The 21,239-nt window shown below is 49.2% G+C and overlaps 2 protein-coding genes, 1 long non-coding RNA gene and 1 pseudogene across 15 annotated transcripts in view; 2 read left to right on the forward strand and 2 right to left on the reverse strand.

Annotated features, from left to right (window-relative positions):
- The window catches only part of NCOA6 (nuclear receptor coactivator 6), a 109,363-nt gene extending 106,198 nt beyond the window's left edge, over positions 1-3,165 (forward strand). For all 9 annotated transcript variants that reach the window (XM_045053714.1, XM_045053716.1, XM_045053717.1 and 6 more), the window contains one exon: positions 2,598-3,165. In XM_045053714.1, coding sequence (XP_044909649.1) covers positions 2,598-2,641 — 44 coding nt within the window. In that variant the 3' untranslated portion in view covers positions 2,642-3,165. The remainder of the gene's footprint in view (positions 1-2,597) is intronic.
- A 1,317-nt stretch (positions 3,166-4,482) lies between these two features.
- TP53INP2 (tumor protein p53 inducible nuclear protein 2) lies at positions 4,483-13,181 on the reverse strand. 4 transcript variants are annotated; one of them, XM_023251312.2, is made up of 5 exons: positions 13,032-13,181; positions 12,096-12,203; positions 9,138-9,312; positions 8,447-8,615; positions 4,483-7,858 (listed from the first exon to the last, which is right to left on the reverse strand). In XM_023251312.2, the coding sequence occupies exons 3-5, from the start codon at positions 9,259-9,261 to the stop codon at positions 7,606-7,608; spliced, it is 546 nt and encodes a 181-aa protein (XP_023107080.1). In that variant the 5' UTR covers positions 9,262-9,312; positions 12,096-12,203; positions 13,032-13,181; the 3' UTR covers positions 4,483-7,605. The 4 variants fall into 4 exon arrangements, with proteins under 4 accessions (XP_023107080.1, XP_023107077.1, XP_023107078.1 ...); XM_023251309.2 differs by having other exon boundaries at positions 8,447-8,735; positions 13,032-13,178; XM_023251310.2 differs by lacking the exon at positions 13,032-13,181 and adding an exon at positions 12,801-12,897 and having other exon boundaries at positions 8,447-8,735.
- A 135-nt stretch (positions 13,182-13,316) lies between these two features.
- On the forward strand, positions 13,317-18,326 carry LOC123384319. Of its 2 annotated transcripts, none has more exons than XR_006595222.1 (3): positions 13,317-14,521; positions 15,788-16,547; positions 18,022-18,326. It is a non-coding gene; the product is annotated as an uncharacterized LOC123384319 (long non-coding RNA). The 2 variants fall into 2 exon arrangements; XR_006595221.1 differs by having other exon boundaries at positions 15,788-15,891.
- A 1,788-nt stretch (positions 18,327-20,114) lies between these two features.
- Positions 20,115-20,824, reverse strand: LOC101084951 (annotated as a pseudogene).
- Positions 20,825-21,239: the final 415 nt, after the last annotated feature.

Here is a 21,239-nt window from a genome sequence, read left to right on the forward strand (position 1 = left end):
AAACTCATCTTTTCAGATAGATTTATAAAGACTTCAAAAGTGACATTGTCCTGTGACCGAGATTGCCTAAATTTATCTAGCGAAGGTGATAAAGGACTTCAAAATCAGGTTGATACAGCTTTTTCCCTCATGGAAGTATAAAAGTGCACCCTACACCCATTTCCCACACCTAACCCTGGCATCTAAAATATTATTTTTTTTGCAGTTTCTAGCACAAATCACTTGTTGATTCATGGTCCCACTCACTGATTCATCCTCAGAAGCAGAATCAGTCTGCCAGATCATTGGGTGCTTTGGAGCAGTGACAGATGGGAACAAACAAGGAAGGAGGAGGGGGAGGAAGAGGCTGAGGTGCTTATCCCCCCAACCCCTTCCCAGCCACATCCCTCAGTCCTTCATATCACAACAAAGAGAGGCTCCCAAAGTTGGCCTAATTAACAGATATCTTTCTAAGAATGAACACCCCATCAAGACAAAACCCTGTATATTTTTCCTGCAAATGACAAATTTGCTACAGTGAAAAGGAAACTTGAAAGCTGGATTGGGAGTTGATTATAGGGAACTGGGGTGGGTGTGAGACTCTTAGTTTATTTCATAGAATTAAAGAACACCATTATCAACATCCTGTCAGATTAACTGTCCTCTGATTAGCAAAAGACTATGGAGTAAATCAGAGAGACTGACCATACCACATGGCACAAGCAGAGTGACCTTCCAGCAAGAAGGTATATACACACTGGAATTTTCACCAACAGAAGCCCTAAAACATTACACAGGCCACTTCTCAGAAAGTCATTGAGCCTTATTACTTCCTAGCAATTACTATAGCTAACAGCAACATTTTTGCTTTTTGCATCTACATCTTAAGTCTGTGCTCTCAAAATATGATACAAAAGAGAAAAAAAATTTCTTAGAACACTGAATCTAACATGTAGCATCAGGAACTTTAGCCTAGGGGCACCTGGGTGGTTTAGTCGGTTAAGTGTCAAACTCTAGATATCAGCTCAGGTCATGATCTCACAGTTTGTGGGTTCAGTCCCTGCATCAGGCTTTGCCCTGACAGTGTGGAGCCTGCTTGGGATTCTTTCACTCCCTCTCTCTCTGCCCCTCCCCTGCTCACTTGCTCTCTCTCAAAAAAAAAAAAAAAAAAAGAAAAAAAAAGAAAAAAGAAAATTTATTTATCCTAATTTCCAGAAATCAATAAAACTGATTCATCTTACATATTATTGTGTTAGATAGAAAATATTTTTTTCTCCTTGATGGGAAGTAATTTTAAAACATTGTTTTCAGGGCGCCTTGGTGGCTCAGTCAGTTAAGCATCCAACTTCAGCTCAGGTCATGATCTCACGGTTTGTGGATTCGAGCCTGCGTTGGGCTCTGCACTGACAGCCCAGAGCCTGCAGCCCGCTTCAGATTCTGTATCTCCCTCTCTCTCTGCCCCTCCCTGCTTGTGCTCTCTCTCAAAAATGAAAATAAAATAAACCTTTAAAAAGATAATAAACCTTTAAAACATTGTTTTCATATTAAGACCAAAAGATCTGTGGAACAACATGAAGAATGAGAGTGAATTTAATATAAGATTTTGTTTTTCTTAAATGTTTATTTTGAGAGAAACAGCAAGGGGGAGGGGTAGAGGAGAGAGAGAATCCCAAGCAGGCCCCATGCTGTCAGCACAAAGCCTGATACAAGGCTCGATCTCATGAAGCATGAGATCATGACCTGAGCCGAAATCAAGAGTCAGACACTTAACCGACTGAGCCCCCCAGGCGCCCCTAAGATCAATATAAAATTTTAAAGAAATGTTTACATTTGGAGAGCTTTAAGCTGTTCATTGTACTCTGCTGTAGAAGACTTATGTGTGGAAAAGTTTTTGAGAAACATGGTTTAAATATGGAATAAGATTGAGTTGATTGAAGACATTAAAAGAGGAATGAAAGGAACACATTTATTCCCTTTATGCCACTGTTCTCTGTGTTTAAGTTACTCAGGTCCCACCTCTTCCATGAAGCCTGCAGGCTCACCTGGACTCAGAGCAGGCTGTGGCTTGCTCTGAATTGCTTCTGTGCCTGTGTGTAGACACTTGACCAGGGATCGTGATCATACTATTTAGAGACTTTGATTATAGTACAGCAAAAAGAGTTGCTTACTGCAAAATAATGGCTTGGCTCCAAAAGAGATCCAGAGGCTGGTTCTTTGCACTCTGGCACAGCTTACTCACTTGCTTGTAGCAACACTCATGGATGTATCACCAAAAGCACTCATTCTGTCATTTCACTGGGTGATAAGAACTGGTGATGGAGATTGTGGGGTTAATTGCCCAGCTCCAGATGCTCTCCCCACCCCTGCCTCTTTTTCCAACTGCTTATGTGTGCTCCATTTCCCACCACCTGTACCCTACGTCCCAAGTCTCCAAGGCCCTACTCTACAGGTCTAGGCCTGACACTCTCTCCACACTGAGCACTCCTTTTGAGGACCTTAGATTTATTCAGAGTCCAGTAGGACCCCACTCCGGCCAGCCCTGCTTCCTGTGGACTGCCTAAACAGTACTGCCATAAAGAGTTGCCTCAGCTGAGCATGTCCTTTCTTTCCCCCGACAGACATAACCAGTGCGGTGCAATCCAAGCGAAGAAAATCCAAGTAAACAAGCTGGACAGCGACTTGATCCTTGTAAATGTGTGTGAATTTTACAAAAAGCAATTTTGAGCTGTGACTTTTTAAAATCCATTTCTGTACAGTTAGTCATTTTAATAAAGCAGCCCTTTTCCTAGTCCCTGCAACCTGTTTCATAAAGTGCAATGGGGAAAGCAGAGTTGTTGAACCCTTTTTTGGTGTTGCAAGATGAAGTTCAAGGTTTCTAAAATGTTGCCATGTATTGAGAGGAGCTAATGCAATTATGTTATTAGTTTTCACATTTCCTAAGCAGCCTAGAGTACAGGGTGAGCATTTTTAGATCTTCTAATGATGTATTGTGCTGTGGAAGTTATGTGTGTGAATAGCAGTAGCGGGAGCAAAAAGAAGCTTCTCATTTGGAAATGTTGTAAATAATTTTATTATATAGTGTTTTGGATGTATTTGTTGTAGAAATGGACCAGTGAATAAAGAGAATCTAAGGGTTTGTACAATGTGAAATATTGAATGTGTTAAATAAATGTCATTGTCCTAGAACATAAATGTACGTTATTGGCAAGGGATTACTGGGTGAACAAACTCTTTGTTTGGACCATAGATGAATAGGAACAGCCTTCTTTGTAAATTAGAATTCCACCTTGTCCTTACTATACTGACTTTGAAGAAACTAGCCTGTTTCAGTGTTTCAGCACTGTACCAGGCACTTTGATAGATGTTGGTCAAATTTGTTTTGGATGCAAATAACAGAATCAACTTAGGATCAAAGGCCACCCAGAATTTTTTAGGGACAGGAAGCCATCAGTAACCCAGATGCACTTTTTCTCCACCTCTTACATATGTTTCTACAGTGACAGGATGTATTGCTTCAAAACAACTGTAAACATTTCCTCCATTCAACAGATAAGCCCAGACTAACCAGCAAGATTCTTTGTAACAGCATCGAGAATCTAGCCCACTTTAGAGAGAGCCAAAGCATAAGAGACTCTTAAAAACTGAGAACAAACTGAGGGTTGATGGGGGGTGGGAGGGAGGGGAGGGTGGGTGATGGGTATTGAGGAGGGCACCTTTTGGGATGAGCACTGGGTGTTGTATGGAAACCAATTTGACAATAAATTTCATATATTTAAAAAAAAAAGAAAATAAAAAATAAAAAAAATTAAAAAAAAAAAAGAATCTAGCCCACTTTAGGTCAGCTTTCCACCTTCATTTCAGTTCTGTGGTTAGATCAGGTAGCTTCCAAATAAAAGTGGTCATTTTGTGTGGTATACTTCAAAGATGTCCACGACTTTTCCGCCCTTTGGGTACCCTGTTTCTCATCTACATTAGGCTTAGGGGTGATTTCTCATCAATATGCCCAGGTTTTGCCCTTTCCTGGCTTAATTCCTACCTAAAAATTATAGACTCCAAACCTGCTGCTTCTGCCCCCACCCTACTCTCAACCTTCAGTGAACTCTGATGCTTAGGGCTCTGTCCTTGTCTTGGTCTGGGCCTCTGCCTTCTGCTGTGTCTTCTACAGCTAGACACAGACTCATCCCTTCCCCTGCAGTCTCTCCTTGCCCTTGCCAGAACCTAATGCCTGAGACCATGACTCCATCATGCTTATTCTCACCTGGGTTTCAATTGTCATTATAGATGTCTTGGGTTATAAGGATCCTCTGAAAGTAGTTATTTATGAGTCAGACCCCACAATTGTCTGGTTCTATTTCCAGCAAGCTCATCATCCCTCTTCCTTCCCTGTATGTGACACACACAACCAGAACCAAAGCCAGCCTAGTAATAATCCCTATGCCAATACTGTGCTTGAGATTGCAGAGTGCTGCTTCTACTTTAGCTCTATACAGACAGAAAGCATAATGTGCTTTAAATAGATTTTTATTTATTTTTCTTTATATTAATTTTTTTCTCCCATAGAGGAATAACATCAAAATCTAATAATCAGAATTCTGTTATACACGTACACAGGCATGCCACATGACTGGATTGAGGTGGTTGTGTCCTTGAGTCTGTCAGCATGTCACAACATGGTCATCCAGAGTTGCCTCATTTCAGCCAGTCTCAAAATACATCCAAGAGGGATTCATTCAACTTGTTGGTTTCATTTGGAACTAGGTGGCAGGGCAAGAGGGAAGATACTAGGGGCTATGGTGTGTCTGCATTCAGTCCCCTCACGTAAAGCCACATGGATCTGAGGAGGCATCCAAGAGCTCTAGTGGGGTTCTTGTTGCACCTAAGACATTCTAGGTCAGAACAAACTGATCAGGGTTCCAGGTGGGGGGTGGGGAGCAGGCATACCCCCAAACAGCAGCAAACTGCATTCATACACACATGGTACCCTGTGAGGGCCAAACTGGCAAAAGCTGGAAAGTGACAACCAGCTTGAAGAGAGCATTCAGACATATTGGGGAATTACTGTAAGTCACCCTTTGATGTACTTGGGTCTCACTGTAGAAACAGGGGTCTCTCTGACATACTTAGTTTTGGCAAAGTGCTAGTAATATTGACATTAATTAATACAACTTCTCCAGGGTCTCTGAAAACATCAGTCACGACAGACTCTCTCACCCCCTCCTGTCTAAGGTTGCATAGGACTTTATGAATTCTAGTTCCCTCGTGTATTCAAGTTCTGTGGTTTAAAAAAAAAAATCCTGAAGCATGCTCAAGGTGAAAGGCACATACACAGTCAATACAGTATGATGAGGTCTGATGCTTCAGGAATCAGACTAGCAGGAGACTGAGTAGTGTTGGTTCATAGAAATCTATACACAATTAAAATATTGCCACACTTAAATGCTACCGAATCTGTAGGAAAATACAAAAACATATGAGCCTTACAACCAGCCAGGTGATGACATTGGAGGGTTCTGGAACTACAGGAGCCTCCAGAAATATGTGTAAGGAGTCTCTTGAAATTTGAGCCAAATGTCCTATAACTTGCTCGCCCCCTCCACACCAGAAGGATCATGGGGACTGCTCACAACTGAGCCTATGCCCCAGCTGGCAGCAAAGGAGTAGGCAGGAAGAGCTGGAGGGAGCTTAAGCTCTCGGAAGTGCGGGAGACCCTAAGCTGGCTGTGAAGTGACCACGGGGTTGCTGAAAGAATAAAAGCAACTCTTTATAACTGAAGAGGAGAACCTTGGCAAGAGAAGCAAGGTTGTAACTACTGGGGCCCTAGTGGACTGGCTTAGGGACTTTGATCTCCTTTTACTGTAGATTTGGCTTGGATAGGAGACCCCAACAGGAACTTCCTTTGTCCCCATCCTGGCAACCATGGGGCTACCCCCTCCCTTATCCATATACCCAACACGAGCCTTGGGGCTATAAGATCAGGGAGGGCAGCTGCCTTTACTGTCATGAGATTATAGAGTTTTCCAACCAAGCCTCAGCTTGGCTGTGAGGCCTAGAAACCTGGAATTGGAATGAGGGGGAAGACCTATGTAAGTATGTAACAGGAAATCTTAAAAAGTGTCAAGGAAGAAAGCACACACTAAAAAAGGACAATTAGAGGAAAAGGGAAGCAACTCAGGATATCCCAAGAAGCTGTTGCTGGTGACTGAGCCCAAAATTCACTCCCACCATAAGAAGGAGAATGCTGTCTGCCTGTGACCCCGCTGGTCTCACCCAGGGATTCAAGTTCCCTCCTCCAGTTGCTTACTGGAGAGGGGGAGGGTAACCATAGGGCCCCCATTTCTCCCTGTTGGACTAGAAAGGAAGAGAGCCCTGGGGGAGAAAATGAGAGGCCCCCTGGAAGCCCTGAACCTGGATAGGGACTGTTTGGGGGTTGGGACAGTGGGGCTCCTGGCTTCCTACCCAGGAGTGTTTATTAGCCATCCTGAGCAGAGTGAAATACAAGGCCAGAGGTGAAACATGAAGGCTGAGCTGTCAGTCTTGGGATGGCTTCACCCCACAGCTTGTCCTCCCCAGCATCATTCCCCTGCATTCTTACTCTGGAGTGTGCACTTTCCCTGCCTAGAAGCCCTCTGGCCTGCATCTCTCCTAAACTAGTTCTAGCACCTTGGGCACGTGAACATATGGCCAGGATGGCAGGGCCTTGCCCAGCCTCTATTCCTGGGGTGACATGTTGGGGGTAGGGCAACAAGGTACCAAGCCCTTCAGACTCAGGCGTTCAGAGGAGTGAATTTCAGAGGAGAGATATGGTAAATGGGATTATAAAAACTGGGGGCAGACTCCAGGCTCAAGCCCAAGAGGAGGGCTTGGCCACTGAGCAAGCACAGGGCCAGCTCCCATGGTGCCCTGCTCCCCACAGGTTCTTAACCTGTATGCCCTGTCTACATCTCCAGTAGGCTGCCTCTTACCCTTGATTCCCTCCACTTCTCCTTCTAACTCACATCTCACAGTCCTATTCCACATACTTTACCTTTACAGGCCTAAACAACTCCAAGGAGTCCAATCCCAGGGGAGAGGGAGGGGGGAGACTAAAGGCAGAGGCCTTTAGTCTCAGCGCCACCCCCTATCCGTTTGGGAGGGAATTACTGGGAATGAATAAGGGCAGGGGTGCGTGTAGTGCCAAACATGAGATAGGTGAGGCTGTAAAGTGGGAATTGAAGGCAGAGAAAAGAGCTAGGTCTGGGAGAAGAGGCTAGTGGAAGGAGTGGGCCAGAGGTACAGGAACGGAGGGCAAGGATGAAGACGAAGTCGGGGTAGAGATGGGGACAGAGAGCAGAGAAGGAAGGAAGGATGGAATGTCCAGGGAGGGGGAGGAAATGGAGGATTAGATACCAGGCATGGGGTCGGAGGGTGGGCAAGAGGGGCTTCAGAAGCGGATTAGAGGATCAGTGGTGGGAAAATCGAGGGAGGTGGGAGAGGGGGCTAGCACCCCACCTCTCTCAAGGAGGAGGGAGGTTGTAGTGTCCAACCCAGGTGGGCGGAGGGCGCTCCTCGCGCAACACACTGGCGCGGCAGAGGGGCCCGACAGGGGTCCGGGATCCGCGAGGCGCTTGTGGTTCGGCCGGCGGATCCTCAGTAGTTGAACTGGCGCTGGCATGGCTGATAGACGAAGCTGCCCTGATGCTTGGGCCGGCGCGAACGGCTCTCGCGGGCGCGGTTCTGCCGTTGCACCACCTTGGCGCTCAGCGCGTGGCGCTCGGCGCGCTGCCGGGCCCGCTGTACCCGCCGCGCCTGGCCCGCCTTCTCTAGCAGTGCAGCCCGCGCCGGCAGGGGGGCGGCGGCGTGGTGCAGGGCCCGGGGCTCGCGACGGGCGGGCGCCAACTCCCTGCGGGGACAGAGCAGGGCTCGGTCGGGGCCGGACAGGTCCCGGGGCGGAGAGGCGCGCTGGCACCGCCCACCCAGTCCCCGCACCCTCGCTCCAGCGCAAAGCTGTCTCTGCTCTTAGCAGGGCGCCCGGTGCCCTTCTTATGGGCCCCAGCCCTTCCTCCGAGCCAGCCTGGAGACGCCTCCTCAGTTCTAACCCCTGTGACGATTAAACCGGACTCCAGGGAAGGCTCGGCTCCCACCTCCAATTCGGTCCTTACCTTCGGAGCTAGCCTCTGGAAACCCCACCCCTCCGGCGCTCCGGCCTCGCCCCTGCGCCAAACCCGCCCGAAGCCTCGGAGCTCCGTCTCTCCCCAGCCCTGTCGGGGCCAACAAGCCAGGCCTCTCCCTCTCTTAAAGCTCCGCCCCTTTACCCTCAGGCCCTCCCCTAGCCTCGTCCCCGCTCTTTGCCACGAAGACACGCCTCTAAAGGCCCCGCCTTCGACGCAGGGCGGGCTCCTGGGCGCGCTTCCCCCAGCCTCCCGGCCTGGACCCTTGCCTCCCGGACACGCTTCTCTAGGTCTCCAGGCTACGTCCCCGGCCCGCTCACCCTTCGCTAAGGTCGCCGTCAGGCAGGGCAGCGTCGGGATGCGGGGAAGGGGGCCCAGGCTCCAGCACTATGGTGCTGCCGGTGACGTAAACGGACATGCTGGGATGCTCGATGAGGAGGTCCTCCAGGGGGTTGCTCTGGAGGCGGGCGGGCCCGAGTCCGGGCCCCTCTGCAGTAAAACAGGCGGGAGGGGTAACAAACCAGCTCTCGTCCATCAAGGAGGGCGCGGGCGGAGGGCGGCCTGCGGGAGCAGGAGCGGCCCCGGGGCTGGGTGGAGCCGCGTAGCTGTCTACGGGGCGCGGGAGGGGTAGCCATGCGGAGGAGGGGGCGCAGCGGGGAGGGACACACACACACCGGACACAGTGGGGCGGGGAGAGAAAGGGCATCGTTAGTCAGACCCGCAGCCCCGCCTGCCGCGCCCACGGGGCACCCACGGGCCAGGAGTCTCGACCAGCTGCCCTAGGGCACATGAGGTGTGGGCCCCAACGCTGAGCTGCCAGGAGATGGCCCGGGCTTTGCATGGGATGGGGCCCTGTTACCCTGCCTTCACAGTCACTGCCTCAGCCCCAGTTTGCCCAGGAGGCCAGGCGAGCTTCCCAATCCCCTAGTAGCTCCCTTCCCCTCCGCAGCTCGGCCACCTGCCCATCACAGGCCCAGGAATCAGAGTCCTGGCCCCCGACTCAGGCCTCACCCGGCAGATCAATGATGAGCCAGCCGTCCACTTCATCCTCCTCGGAGACGAAGGCTCGGGGGTATCCGGGGTCCTCGGGGGGCGGGGGAGTACTGAAGAAGAGGCTGGTGAGGCGCTGGAACATGGTGGGAGAGTGAAACGGTCTCAGGGGGGCGCCCAGCGGCAGTGCAGATACCTGGGAGGTGCAGAGAGGAGTCACAGCGCCCACCCGACTCCCGGCTAGGGATATCATCCCCAGCCCTCAGAGCATAGTGAGAGTACGCTCTAAGGGATGTGTGGGGAAGCCCTGCGGTGTGTGCGTGTCCTGGTAAGTCCACCTGCTTTCATGCTTCTCTATTTTCTGCGTGACCTTAGGAAGTTATTTAACTCATCTGTGCTTTAGTTTTCTCATCTATCAAATGCCAGTGATAATAGTACCTTCCTCTGGGCCCTTATAAGAATTACACGAGCTAATAATAGTATCCTCCTCTGGGCTCTAATGAGAATTAAATGAGCTAAACACAAAGTGCTTAGAGCCGTACCAGGGCACAGAGTAAGCGTTCAGTAAAAGAATCAACTAGTTAATTATTAACGTTATTGCATGCTCTAGGGGCAAGGAAGGAGTGATATATATGACTAGACTCTATCAGGAAAGGTCTCCAGAGGGTTGGACATCCACGCTGAACCTTGAAGGGTAAATAGCAGTTCTCCAAGCAAGGAAGAAACTGTCTGATATTGTGATTACTTATTATCATGATACAGCTAACATTCATGTGCTAGGTACTGTGCTAAGCACTTTACCTATATTACCACAGGTACTTCTCACAACAACTCTAGGAAGTGGGTCTAATTATTATCCCTCTTTTACAGGTAAAGAAACTGCGGCTCAGAGAGGTAATGTAACTTGTGCAAAGTCTCACAGCTAATAAGACACAGAAGTTGGATTTAAACCCATACAGTCAGCACCCCCAATCACTATACTCCATTGCCTTTGCTGGGTATCTCTCTGGATTAGACAGTTTTAACTTGGTGACCTGGGTATTTTTCTGGGAAGAAGTTTTCATCATGATTTCCTAACATTACTCCTTGACCCCCCAGGTTAGGAACCACTACTTGAGCCTGTGTGGCTTGTAAAGTACTGGCTAGCAGAAATCCCACAGAGCCGCTACCATGTGATTGCACAGCTCTCATCTGTGTCTGTCAGATGAGGTTCTAAGATCCTATTCCCATGGGCCCTCTCCCCTCTCACCCCCTATACCTAAGCTCCTGCTCAAGGGCAGCATTCCTGGCTAGGAGGAAGATCAGGTTGCCTGGCCTCAGAGAGACAGCAGGTCAGTGGGAGGTAATGATGAAGGGAGGGCCTATCAAACCCCAGGAGCCCTTAAGGATGAGCAATGAGGGTAAGACCAGGACCCAACCCCTCAATCAGCCCTTCCCTGGATGAAAATAAGAAAGGAGATACCCTGCTCCAGGAATAGAGATGTCAAGGAGGTGGCTATAGACCTGCCCTTCTCCCCACTTCAGCCTGCCTTAGGACTAGGCCTGGCTAGGAGTCCCCTGGATGTCCCAAAGCTTGAGCCTCCTCACCTATCCCCTGAAGATGGTCAACCATTTTGCTACTGAGACACTTGTCACCTTCCTCTAGGGATGTTTCCACATTTCCTGTAGAACTCCCTGGGCGCATGTCTACTTTTCTATTCCCTGGAGGCAGTCTACACTTACTGCTAACCCACCTGAGTTATTTCTATGCTTGTTGCTATCCCTCCAATTTCTGGGATATGTTTTCATATTTGCCACAGAATCATCCAACCTCCATAAACAGAGTATTTCCACATTTGCAAACCCACAGTGGGCTCCAGACAGAAGTATTCCCTGGGTGCTGGCTTCTCTGGTGGGAAATCTACAGAGATTATGATAAAAGGTTGGGCACCCCCAACTAGTGTCTGCCTGATACAAGCCACATATCCCAACCTGTCTGTCGGCCATAGGGAGTCAGTGATTCAGTTACCAAAAATCCTGAAAGTTTGGCCCCTCCTGAAGGAAGAGAAGGTTGGAGCCTTGGTGAGGGCCATCATATTCACCTGGCCCATTTTACAACCTGAGAATCAGAGGAAATCAGTCTATCCAAAGACACACACTAGATGGTGGCCAGGCAGGTCTAGTCCCAGGACACTAAACATCCAGCCCAGAGTATACATAGGAAGGCCTCAGCAAACAATCACCCAAAAATATAATGAGGCAGGGGAGATAGGGAGGTCAGAGAGGAGTCAGAACTTTTCAAGTTACTGCTCACCTCAAAACCCCTCTGCCCAGCTATAAAAGGGTTTAGAGTTCCTAACACCAAGATTCATCATGCATTTACCAGAGCACCCACTGTGTACCAGAACCCATTGGGGGTCTCCTCAAATTATAGACAGATTAAGGTAAAAGAGGTTCAGTGGGAGGAAGCTCCCTGCCTGAAGTCACACAGCAAATAAGTGACAGAGCCAGGAGTGACAGCAGCACCAGCCAGCCAGTGCCCGCCCCCTCTCATGACCACTGGGGGAGCCTCCCAGATTTGCTTTCCCAGCTTTGCCAGCTTCCTGGTTCTCACATTCCCAGTTCTGCTCCAGGGAGAACCATTCCCTTTAATAACTACAGCAGCTGTGCCCAGAATAGCTCTTGAGCCCCAAGCCACTTCTACCCCACCCATCCTTTAGCAAAGCCCAGGCTGGGATGGGACTCTTGGCCCAGTCTCTGGGCCCATCCACTTGGAAAGCCAGAACTCTCCTTCTCCTACTCCCTTCTCCTGGCCCTCTCTGTAAGCAGAGAAGGGGGCAGCACAAGCCTAGTAATCACCAGCACTAGGCCAGGTCATGTCCTTCTCAGCTGACAATGCTAGGGGTTGGGGAGGTAATAAAGGGCCAAGCAGGGAACTCTCACCCTCCATCCTACCCCAACATCAGCCCCAGAGACACCCTGAGGCAGCCAATGACTCACCTTTCTGTGGTCAGAAATTTTGATGCAGCAATTTTATTGGGCTCTGGGTCTCCAAGGTTCAGAGTGAGGGTCAGGGCCACAAAAGGGGACCAGGTCTCCAGAGGCCTCCTGGAAAAAGATCCAGGAATGAGGGGACCTAAGAGCTCCATAAAATTTGGATGGCAATGAGCCCAAGGTGGAGGAGTCCCCAGTGTTAGGAGGATGTCTAACTTGTTACTTGTATTGAGTTCCTCCTAGGCATGTGCCATGGCTAATGCATCTATCATTCACTCAGTAGGTATGACTCTAATTAGCTTCATGACCTGGAGTAAACAATTTCCCCCCTCTGTGCTTCAGTTTCCTCTTCGGTGAAATGGAGTCCAAGACCCCTTGTTTGGGGGTTGGGAGTGACATCCTCTAAAGCGCTGCACACAACAGCGATTAGGAAGATCAGGCTCCGGCTTGGTAGTCCCGGGGGTGCAGAGCTTGGAGCTGGAGAGAGGAGGGTATTCCGCCATCTGGCGCTGCCCCCCAACGACCTAGAAGTGGAGCTCTGGGCTGCCTCTGAACTCCAACCTACAGCCAGCAGCGCCGCCCGGACCTAAGTAGGGGATCAGAGGCCTGACTACAGCACCTGGGTTAGCCCAGGAAACTGCCGAGGCCCTTCCGGGCCTGCTGCCTTTCAGCGTCCCTCACCCTTGAGCCAAGCCCCGACCCAGCGCTTACCGGGTCACCGGAGGACAGGCGACCCGAGCCGGGGGGGCGGTGCCGGCCTTGGTGACGTCTCAATGTCATATGCAAATAGAGAGACGTCACGGTCTACCAGCGTGCGGCAGCCAATCGGGAGATGGAAATGCAGCCCGGCCACCGCCGGCGGAGACAAAGACCCGGGAGCCGGGAGCTCGGGGCGTGTCCAGAGACGCGGGACCCCCTGGGCCGAAGCCGGTCTGGACTCACCTTGGGGAGGGGGAGGTACGGCGGGCGGGGTGGCTCTGAGGTAGTTGCGCGGCGGAGCGTCCGGGCGTCGGCGCTGATCACAGGCCGGGCTGCATCGCGGGGCTGGACTGGGAGGCGGCCGGGCTCCGGCTTGGAAGCTCGCGGCTGCTGCGCTCGCCTGCGGGGCTTTGGGACTGTGCAGCCGCTGCTGGGCTCACCGCACAAATTGGAACGTTCAAACAGCTGATTGTGACGTCACAAAGGAGCCCGCCCGCCTAGCGTCACCGGCCGGCGGAGCGGTGGCCAATCGCAAGCTTCGGATCCCCCCTCCCCACCCCCTCCACGATCCGCTGGTTAGTGGCTCCTTCCAGACTCCGAGCCTCGGGGGGCCTCCCAGAGAGGCCACTGCTGAGTTCTTTGACCCCTAGCTCCAAGGGAGACCTACAGACCTCTTAATGAGGACGGTCCCCACTCCCTACGAGATCCCCATCTTCTGCATTTCCTGGATATGCCCTAGCGCCCTCACCTAGCCCACTGTCCCCCATATCCTTTCACAGGGATCCTCTCTCCAAATCCCCTAATCCGTACTCTTTTCTCAACTCCACGTCCGTGCACGTCCATTCTTCCCATCAACCTTCCCTCTTCTCTCACCTCACCCCTTCACATTCTCTGCTTTCCCCGCTCTATTTTTCCTCAGCCTGGCAAGCTTGGGAGGTAAGGGACATCCCTTTCCCTGGTTCCAGGGGAGCACCCAGGAATGTAAAGGAATTGGCTCGGTTGAGGGGAAGTTTTTCAGAATGGGACTTGAAGAGGAATTGCCCTGGACTGAATAGCCCATCTGGAGATGGCTCTGTACTGGAACATTTATGCTTTATTTAATCCACATTGCTACCAGGGCTGACAGGACAAGGATTATTAGGTCTGATTTACACACAGGGGAACTTACAGGCTCACAAATCTCACTGTTAGTATGTGGATTTTCAATTATGCATTCAACAAAGATTTATTGAGTACCTAGTATTGCCACTGCCAGACCACTAACTGACATTTACTAAACACTGAGTGCCAGGCACCAGTTGTACTCTATAACACTTTATATGTGTTTTGATTTTCACAACAACCCCAAAAGGTGAGTATTCTCCCCATTTTCCATTTGAGGACACAGACTCAGCCTGACTTCCTACAGGTTGCGAAGCTATGGTAAATAGCAGAACCAGGATCTGAAACCATAGTTCCTGGCCCCAACCCTCTTCACTCTCTACATGCATCAGATTGTCCAAACCCCAGAGTGCTTCAGCCTCCCCAGGGAAACCTAGGCCTAGTCCTGACTGCCTCAAACTTGCTGTGTGGCCTCAAGGAAGTCATGTTACCTCTGTGGGCCTCAATTTTTTTTTCTGTCAAATTTAACATGTCCAAGCATCTAGAGATTCTTTCAAATTCTCTACCCTCAGGATTCTACCAAGCCCATGTTCTAGACCCTGTCTCTCCCAATGGCCTGGGAAATACCTGAGGTGAGACCACAAATACACATCCTCTGAATCTCCAGGGCTGGAGGTTCTGGGTCCTCTCTCAGTAGAGCAGGGCTGGTGGGGGTGGGTCTGAGAGCTGCCCATCTGGCCCAACAGGAGGCAGGGAGTGAGCTAGGCCAGAGCTTCATGCTCTGCTGATAAAATCCTGCCCCAGCCTAGTCTGAAACTCCAGAAGGACTCCTCAGCCCTAGCAACTAGGAGGAGCCAGGAAATAAAACCCAGAAGCTTCTGGGGGGAGGAGCAGCAGTGTTTTGGCCCTTGGTGTGGTGTCCCCAAAGTGTCATTCTGTGCAACCCTGAACCTCTGCTCTTTGCATCTACTTCCTGCTAACTTCATATCCTCTCTTGACCTCCTTGCTGACTTAAACGAAATAATCCCTAATACTCCTCTCTCATCACACCATTTGCCTCTTCTAAAAACTTCTGTGGCTCCCAACGTATCACACCCCTTAACACAGCATTTGTTAATTTGTTCAGCCTTCCATGAACCAGTCCTAGCTCTCTCCGGCTTCATCCCCACTTCTCCTGTATGCAGCTTGTGCTAATGTCAAATTCCTGTCTCCTTAACACTCTCCCACAGTTGTGGTATTGCTCAAGCTGTTTCCCTCTTGAGGGAATGCCCTCTTCAGGCCTTTGTGAATGCATATATTTTCTGTCTTCAGGACTCTACTCACACCTTCTTCCTCCAGGTAGCCTTCCCCACCCTACTTTGATGGACAGTCATTTATTCAATAAACAAGAGGTAGTGATGACTAAATGTGTGTGTGTGTGTGTGTGTGTGTGTGTGTGTGTGTTCCTAAATGGATGGTTGGCATCCCAAGGGCGTAATCTCTGTCCATATACTACCCCTACCCAGCCTATGCTGGGACTGGCAGAGTAGACTCCAATCAAAAGCTCAGCATTTACAGCTCAAGAAGGGTGGCTGGTATAGGAATCTTCACCTGGATCCTGGACCCTGGTGTAGGGAGCATTCTGTTGGGCACAGGATTTTCATTTCTCAAGCCCAGGGAAGGGGCCTCTGGCATACACTCTGATGAGCTGGATTCTGCTCCCAGCTTTGGCTGAACCCCATGTACAGGCTGCTAGGGCAGATCCCAGTCTTCCATTTCTCTGTAGAATCAGAGGTACCCATGGAAGTAGCGGTATCCTCTTCTGAAACCCCTAGGACCCATCCCTCTGCACTGTAGATTTATTATCAGGGTTGGAGGACACCTCAGATCTTAATTCATCCAAACTCCTCATCTTACAGGTGGAGAAACTGAGGCACACAGGCACAGAGAGGTCAAGTTACCTGCTTAGAATTGTAGACCAGCAGAGCTATCTATTGAACCTGGTGGCAAAGGAGTGGGGGAGGTTAGTATTCTGGGACCCTGGTCTGGACCTGAAGGTTGTAAAAAGAGGCAGTGGGCACCATGCTGGGGGTAATCCTGGAGACTTATTTCCAATTAGAGACTGCCATTGCTGGATAGACATGGATGTCTTCACATACACATGGAGGCATCCGTGTACAAACATACACACATGCACATGAACTCACACCCACGGAGTTAACAGATGCCCATACCCATCCAATCCCTGCTCAGACATAAGCACCTTCCCAATTTTATGGGCTCCAGGATTGGAGGTCAAGAGGCCATCCTTCTATTCCTGTCTGGGCCTGAGGCTTGCCCTCACCAAACCCTGGGGCCTCACCAATGGCTTGGGGCCCCCCACTTCAAAGGACAGAGATGTGTCAGATGTGTCAGCCTGGGTGTGTCTTTCACAGACCTTGTGTGTACTTGAAGATATGAGCCCGCTGGAGAACTGCCTCACCATTCATCCCTTCTCCCTTTCCCCTCTCAGATAGACAGCAAGGCTGAGACAAAGACCACAGGGTAGCTTGGAATCTGAGTCAAAATCAGGAGTCCTGATCACTCAGAAGCATAGCCCTTCCCTGCCCTCCACTAGTCCCAGAACTACAGTTAAATGAGAAGATTAATTATGATACTATTGGGATTTCTATGTGCCAGGTACTATTCTAAGTCCTTACCCATGTCAATAATTAATTTAATCTTCACAACAACCCTCTATGTAGATAATAATTTTCTTTCCATTTTACTGGTACAAGAAACTGGGACAGAGATGGGAAAAAATTTAATTGGTAAAGCCAACTAGGGCAGACATAATCCCCAAACTCCTCCCAAACCAAATGTTCTGTACCTTAACCAGGAGCCATATATCCAGAATTTCTATTCAGATAGGTTTGTTGTCCAACTCAGAGGTGTTTAAATTGAGGATGGTGTGTGTGTGTGTGTGTGTGTGTGTGTGTGTGTGTGTGTGAACACCTTGGCCTGATTGTCAGTAAATCCAAATTTCAGTCCTGGTTCTATCCTGGGCTCACTGCCTGGGTTCCTGGGTAAATCACTTTCTTTGTCAGTTTTCCCATCTGCAAAGTGGCTGGCCTCATGCTTCCTAAACGGTATCTCCAGTCCCAACCTTCAGGCATCCGAGTTTGTTTGTGTCTGTTTGTCCTCCTTGGAGGAAGGAATAGTCAGGACAGGATTCATTTCAGGAAGAGGAGGCAGGTGACAGGAAGTGAAATGCCTGGCTTGGTTTTAGTCCACCTGCCCATGATTTGAGGTTGGGGTGGTGACTTTGGGGTTCCTTGGGTATGTTTGAGTGTAGACAATTACCCAAGTGAGCTGCTCTGGTGTGAATGCCCTGCATGAATTCCCACATTTAGAACTTTTGAAAGGAAATGGTGGCATCCCTCCAGCTTTGAGGCTGGGAAGGAGAAAGTAGACAATGAGGTTCCCCCCTGCTGAGGCAGCCACTCTTCTAGGAGCAGATGGGCTCCCTGCAGCTCAGACCACCGCCCTTTTCTGCTCATAGCTCCTCCTTGGCTCCCTACCATCTCTAGGCTGCAATTCACATGGCAGACCAGGCATGCTCTCACGGTACTTGGTACACAGTAAACATTCAGTAAGTACTGACTCGAGGGGTGAGTGAAGCTGCCCTCACCCACTCATTTGGCCTTCTCCGTCAACACACACACACACACACACACACACACACCATGCAAATGATCACACTCCAAGCTACCACCAGTTTTTCTGCTTCCAGGATTTTGCTCTCGCAGTTTCCTCTTCCTAGGGGGCCCGTCCCTCTCCCCCTACCTAATCTCCATGTGTCTAGACCCTCTTTATTCTTTATTAATTCTTTATTAATGTAATTTTTTACCATTGCACCTTATATTTATTGAGCATTTACTGTATGCCTGTCACACTCCAGGATGGACAGCGTTTCTATCCCCATTTTACAGATGAGGAAAATGAGTCTCAGACTGCTGAGGCCCAAGATCATGTTTCTGTATATGTAGCAGTGTATAGAAATATTGGATGTACATCTGTGCACATATAATAATAAATAGTGTAAAAATTATAAAGCCTATGTGTGAAAATTTTACAGTATCTTTACCTAACATAAAATCATTTTCTCAAGCAGCACTCCCATGTTGGCCTTGGAGGAGCAAACTGCCATGTTTTGGAGAGGGCCACATGGCAAGGACCCAAGAGGGGCCTCTAGAAGCTGAGAGCAGCCCCCAGATAACAGATAGCAATAAAATAAGGATCTTAATAATATGGCTGCAAGGAAATGAATTCTGCCAACAACCTGAGGGAGCCTGCAAGAAAAAGTTTCCCTATTTGAGTCTTCAGATGAGGACACGGTGGTCAACACCTCAATTTCACCCTGTGGGTCCCTGAGCAGAGAACCCAAATAAGCTGTGCCTGGACTTCTGACTAATAAAACTGTAGCTAATAAGTAAGCGCTGTCTTGAGCCCCTAAGTTTGTGGAAGTTTGTAACACAACTATAGAAGACTTCTACACATGTGTTCAAAAAGTTTTTTGCATGAAAATCAAGAGGCAGCATGAGTTACTAATCTTACTCGAGTACATTTTGTCTTTTTTTTTAAAGGTATTTTTAAAGTTTATTTATTTATTATTTTGAGAGAGAGAAACAAAGACAGAGAGAGAGAGAGAGAGAGAGAGAGAGAGAGCAAGTGGGGGAGGGCCAAAGAGAGAGGGAAAGAGAGAGAATACCAAGCAGGCTCTTCACTGTCAGTGTAGAGCCCAGTGTGGGGCTCAAACTCACAAACTGCAAGATCATGACCTGAACTGAAGTCAGATGCTTAACCAACTGAGCCATCCAGGCGCCCCCAACTAGTACATTTTGTCTTCATGCAAATATTTTTGTAAAACTCATAATAGTGTTACAAATGGGAAAACATCATTTTTTTCTTTTTTTCTTTTGCCAAAGTCATATACTTGAAATTAACTTCAATATGTGGGATGCAACTCTAGGTATATAGCAGCCAAAAGGCACTTCTTCCAGGAAGCTTTCCAAGATCTCTTTGGGAAGAAATAACTTCTCCCTTCTCACAGCCCCCAAAACATATTGTCTGCCTGTCCTTAGAGCATTATACACTTTCAATTCATCACACTCAGTAATGACTAGTTACTCTCTGGGAGACAGATGCCTTTTATATACTTGAGAATCTCTTTCAGTGTAAGCAGAAATATAATCAGAGACATTATAAAACAGGGAGATAGGGGCTATGACAGTGGGTAAGACAAGATGCTAGGGGAATCCAAAAAAAAAAAAAAAGAGAGAGAGAGAGATTCAAGGAAGGCTTCAGGGAAGAAAGGGCATCTGAGGTACACTTTGAAGGATGAGTAGAAGCTTGAGTAGGACAAATGGGCTGAATGCCCTGGAATATGATTTCAAATCAGGAGCCCTGCACCTTTGTCTTGGCTCTGTTTCTGACTTGCTATGTAATTTGGGGTGACTTTCTGTCCCTCTGTGGGTCTCTGTTTCTGTACAATGAGGGCATTAATGGGGAATTCCTTTGTCTGCTTTCTTGTCTTCTGCCCATGATTTTCTAAGGAGAGTTTTATTTTGTCTGACTGCCTTGTATGTGTGTGTGTGTGTGTGTGTGTGTGACACAAAAGTAGGATAACAGGATGACAGACACTGAATGGTAAGGTGGGGAGGATAAAGAAAAGCAAAGCTGCGGGAAAGGGCCTCGGGGGACAATTTTTGATGGGAAGTGACAAGTTTGGTGAGTGAGGGGCACTGAGAGGCAACAATGTGGCTTGAGAGGGTTAATGAGAACACAGGAGATTCTAAAGAGTGTTGACCTGGATTACAGACCCTCTGATGTCTTTCAAGAATTATAAATAAATATTAGAGTAATTTTTTTTTAAGTCAACAAAAAAGTGCCTGTTTTGTGTTAGGTATTGTTCCAGGTACTTGGGACACATGAGAGAATGCAACAAAGGTCCCTGCCCTCATGGAGCTTACAGTCTAGCATTTTTTACCATTGCACCTGCATTCTGTCTGTGATCCTGGACAAGTCACTGCACCTCTCTGTGCCCGTCATCAACTGCCTCATGTGGGAATGAGCAGGCCCTACTCAGACATGGGTAACGGGCCCGGTGCACTGTAAATGCCAAACGGGACTCCCATCTTCAACCCACCACCCAGACAATAGAAAGGGCTGGAGGTTGACTTTTAATAATAAAGCACAAGAGGGAAAAGGTGGAGGGATTTGAGCAGGGTGGTCAGGTGTCCTACCACACCAGGGCCTGGGCTAGCTACACAAACTGCTGCTGCTGCTGTTGCTGCTTGGTGGCGGCCTTGCTGGCAAGGTCCTTGGCCTCCTTGGTAGCTGCCAGTGCTGTCCCCCTTGCCTTCTCCTTGGCTTCCTTGGCTGTCTCAACAAGGGGTTCGGAAGGGGCCTCACCTTGCAGCTTGGCCAAGATGTATTCAAAGCGCCCTTCCTAGTCTTGGTCACAATTGCTCTTGAACCAGGCAAGGCCAAATTCATGGACAGCTTTGGAGACACCAAATAAGCTGGAGGAGACCCAGGCTTCCCAGCGGATTTTGGTCCAGCCACTGTTATCAGAGTTCACACAGTAAACACACAGTTCTTCCACCACCAGCAGCTGGGCCTGGTTGATGTTCCAGGTGAAGGTGGTCATGGTCTAGTTCTGTGGGTCCACAATAGAATCCTCCAGGATGTACACCGAGGGAGCAACACTGGCAGGAAGCAGTCGCTCCGCCCAGCAGGGCATCCTGTTGGTCTTGGTCAGGAGACACTGGGTCAGGGGCCACCTCCTGGTGCACTCCGTCTTCGGTCAAGACATGTTTGCTATAGGGATTCAGGTGCTGCTGCCGGAAGGCAGCCAACACTTGGTCCCAGGAACTGTGGAGCAAGCAAGCTCTGGCCCAGAAATACTTCACCATCTTCCTGACCCGGGGTGGGGGTGTGTGCTGGCGGGTGGGAGGTGGCGGGGGAAGAGAGGGGTGGGGTGGGGGCACCACATCCCGCCCAAGCACAAGCAGCAGCCCTGGCCATGAGGGGTTGTCTGGCCACAAGCCTAGAGCCATTTTAAAATTACTTTTGGGAGCTGGACTGTTGTTCTTGGCTTTAACACATTTTCATTCATTTCTGAATAGATTAAAATGCACGTAATTCAAAAGCCTAGAGAATAAAAGGATATAGGTTTCCTTCTCATTTCTAACCCCAGCACCCTCCAATCAACTTCTGCTCCTTAGGGGTGACTGCTGTTACCCAGCTTCTTGTGTGAAGTGTTGGGAATATTCTTTTCCTATACATATGGATATGTATGTACGTATATGTATATGTGATCACCCCATT

The sequence above is a fragment of the Felis catus genome, chromosome A3 (genome assembly GCF_018350175.1).
Source record: "Felis catus isolate Fca126 chromosome A3, F.catus_Fca126_mat1.0, whole genome shotgun sequence".
Classification (NCBI taxonomy): domain Eukaryota; kingdom Metazoa; phylum Chordata; class Mammalia; order Carnivora; family Felidae; genus Felis; species Felis catus.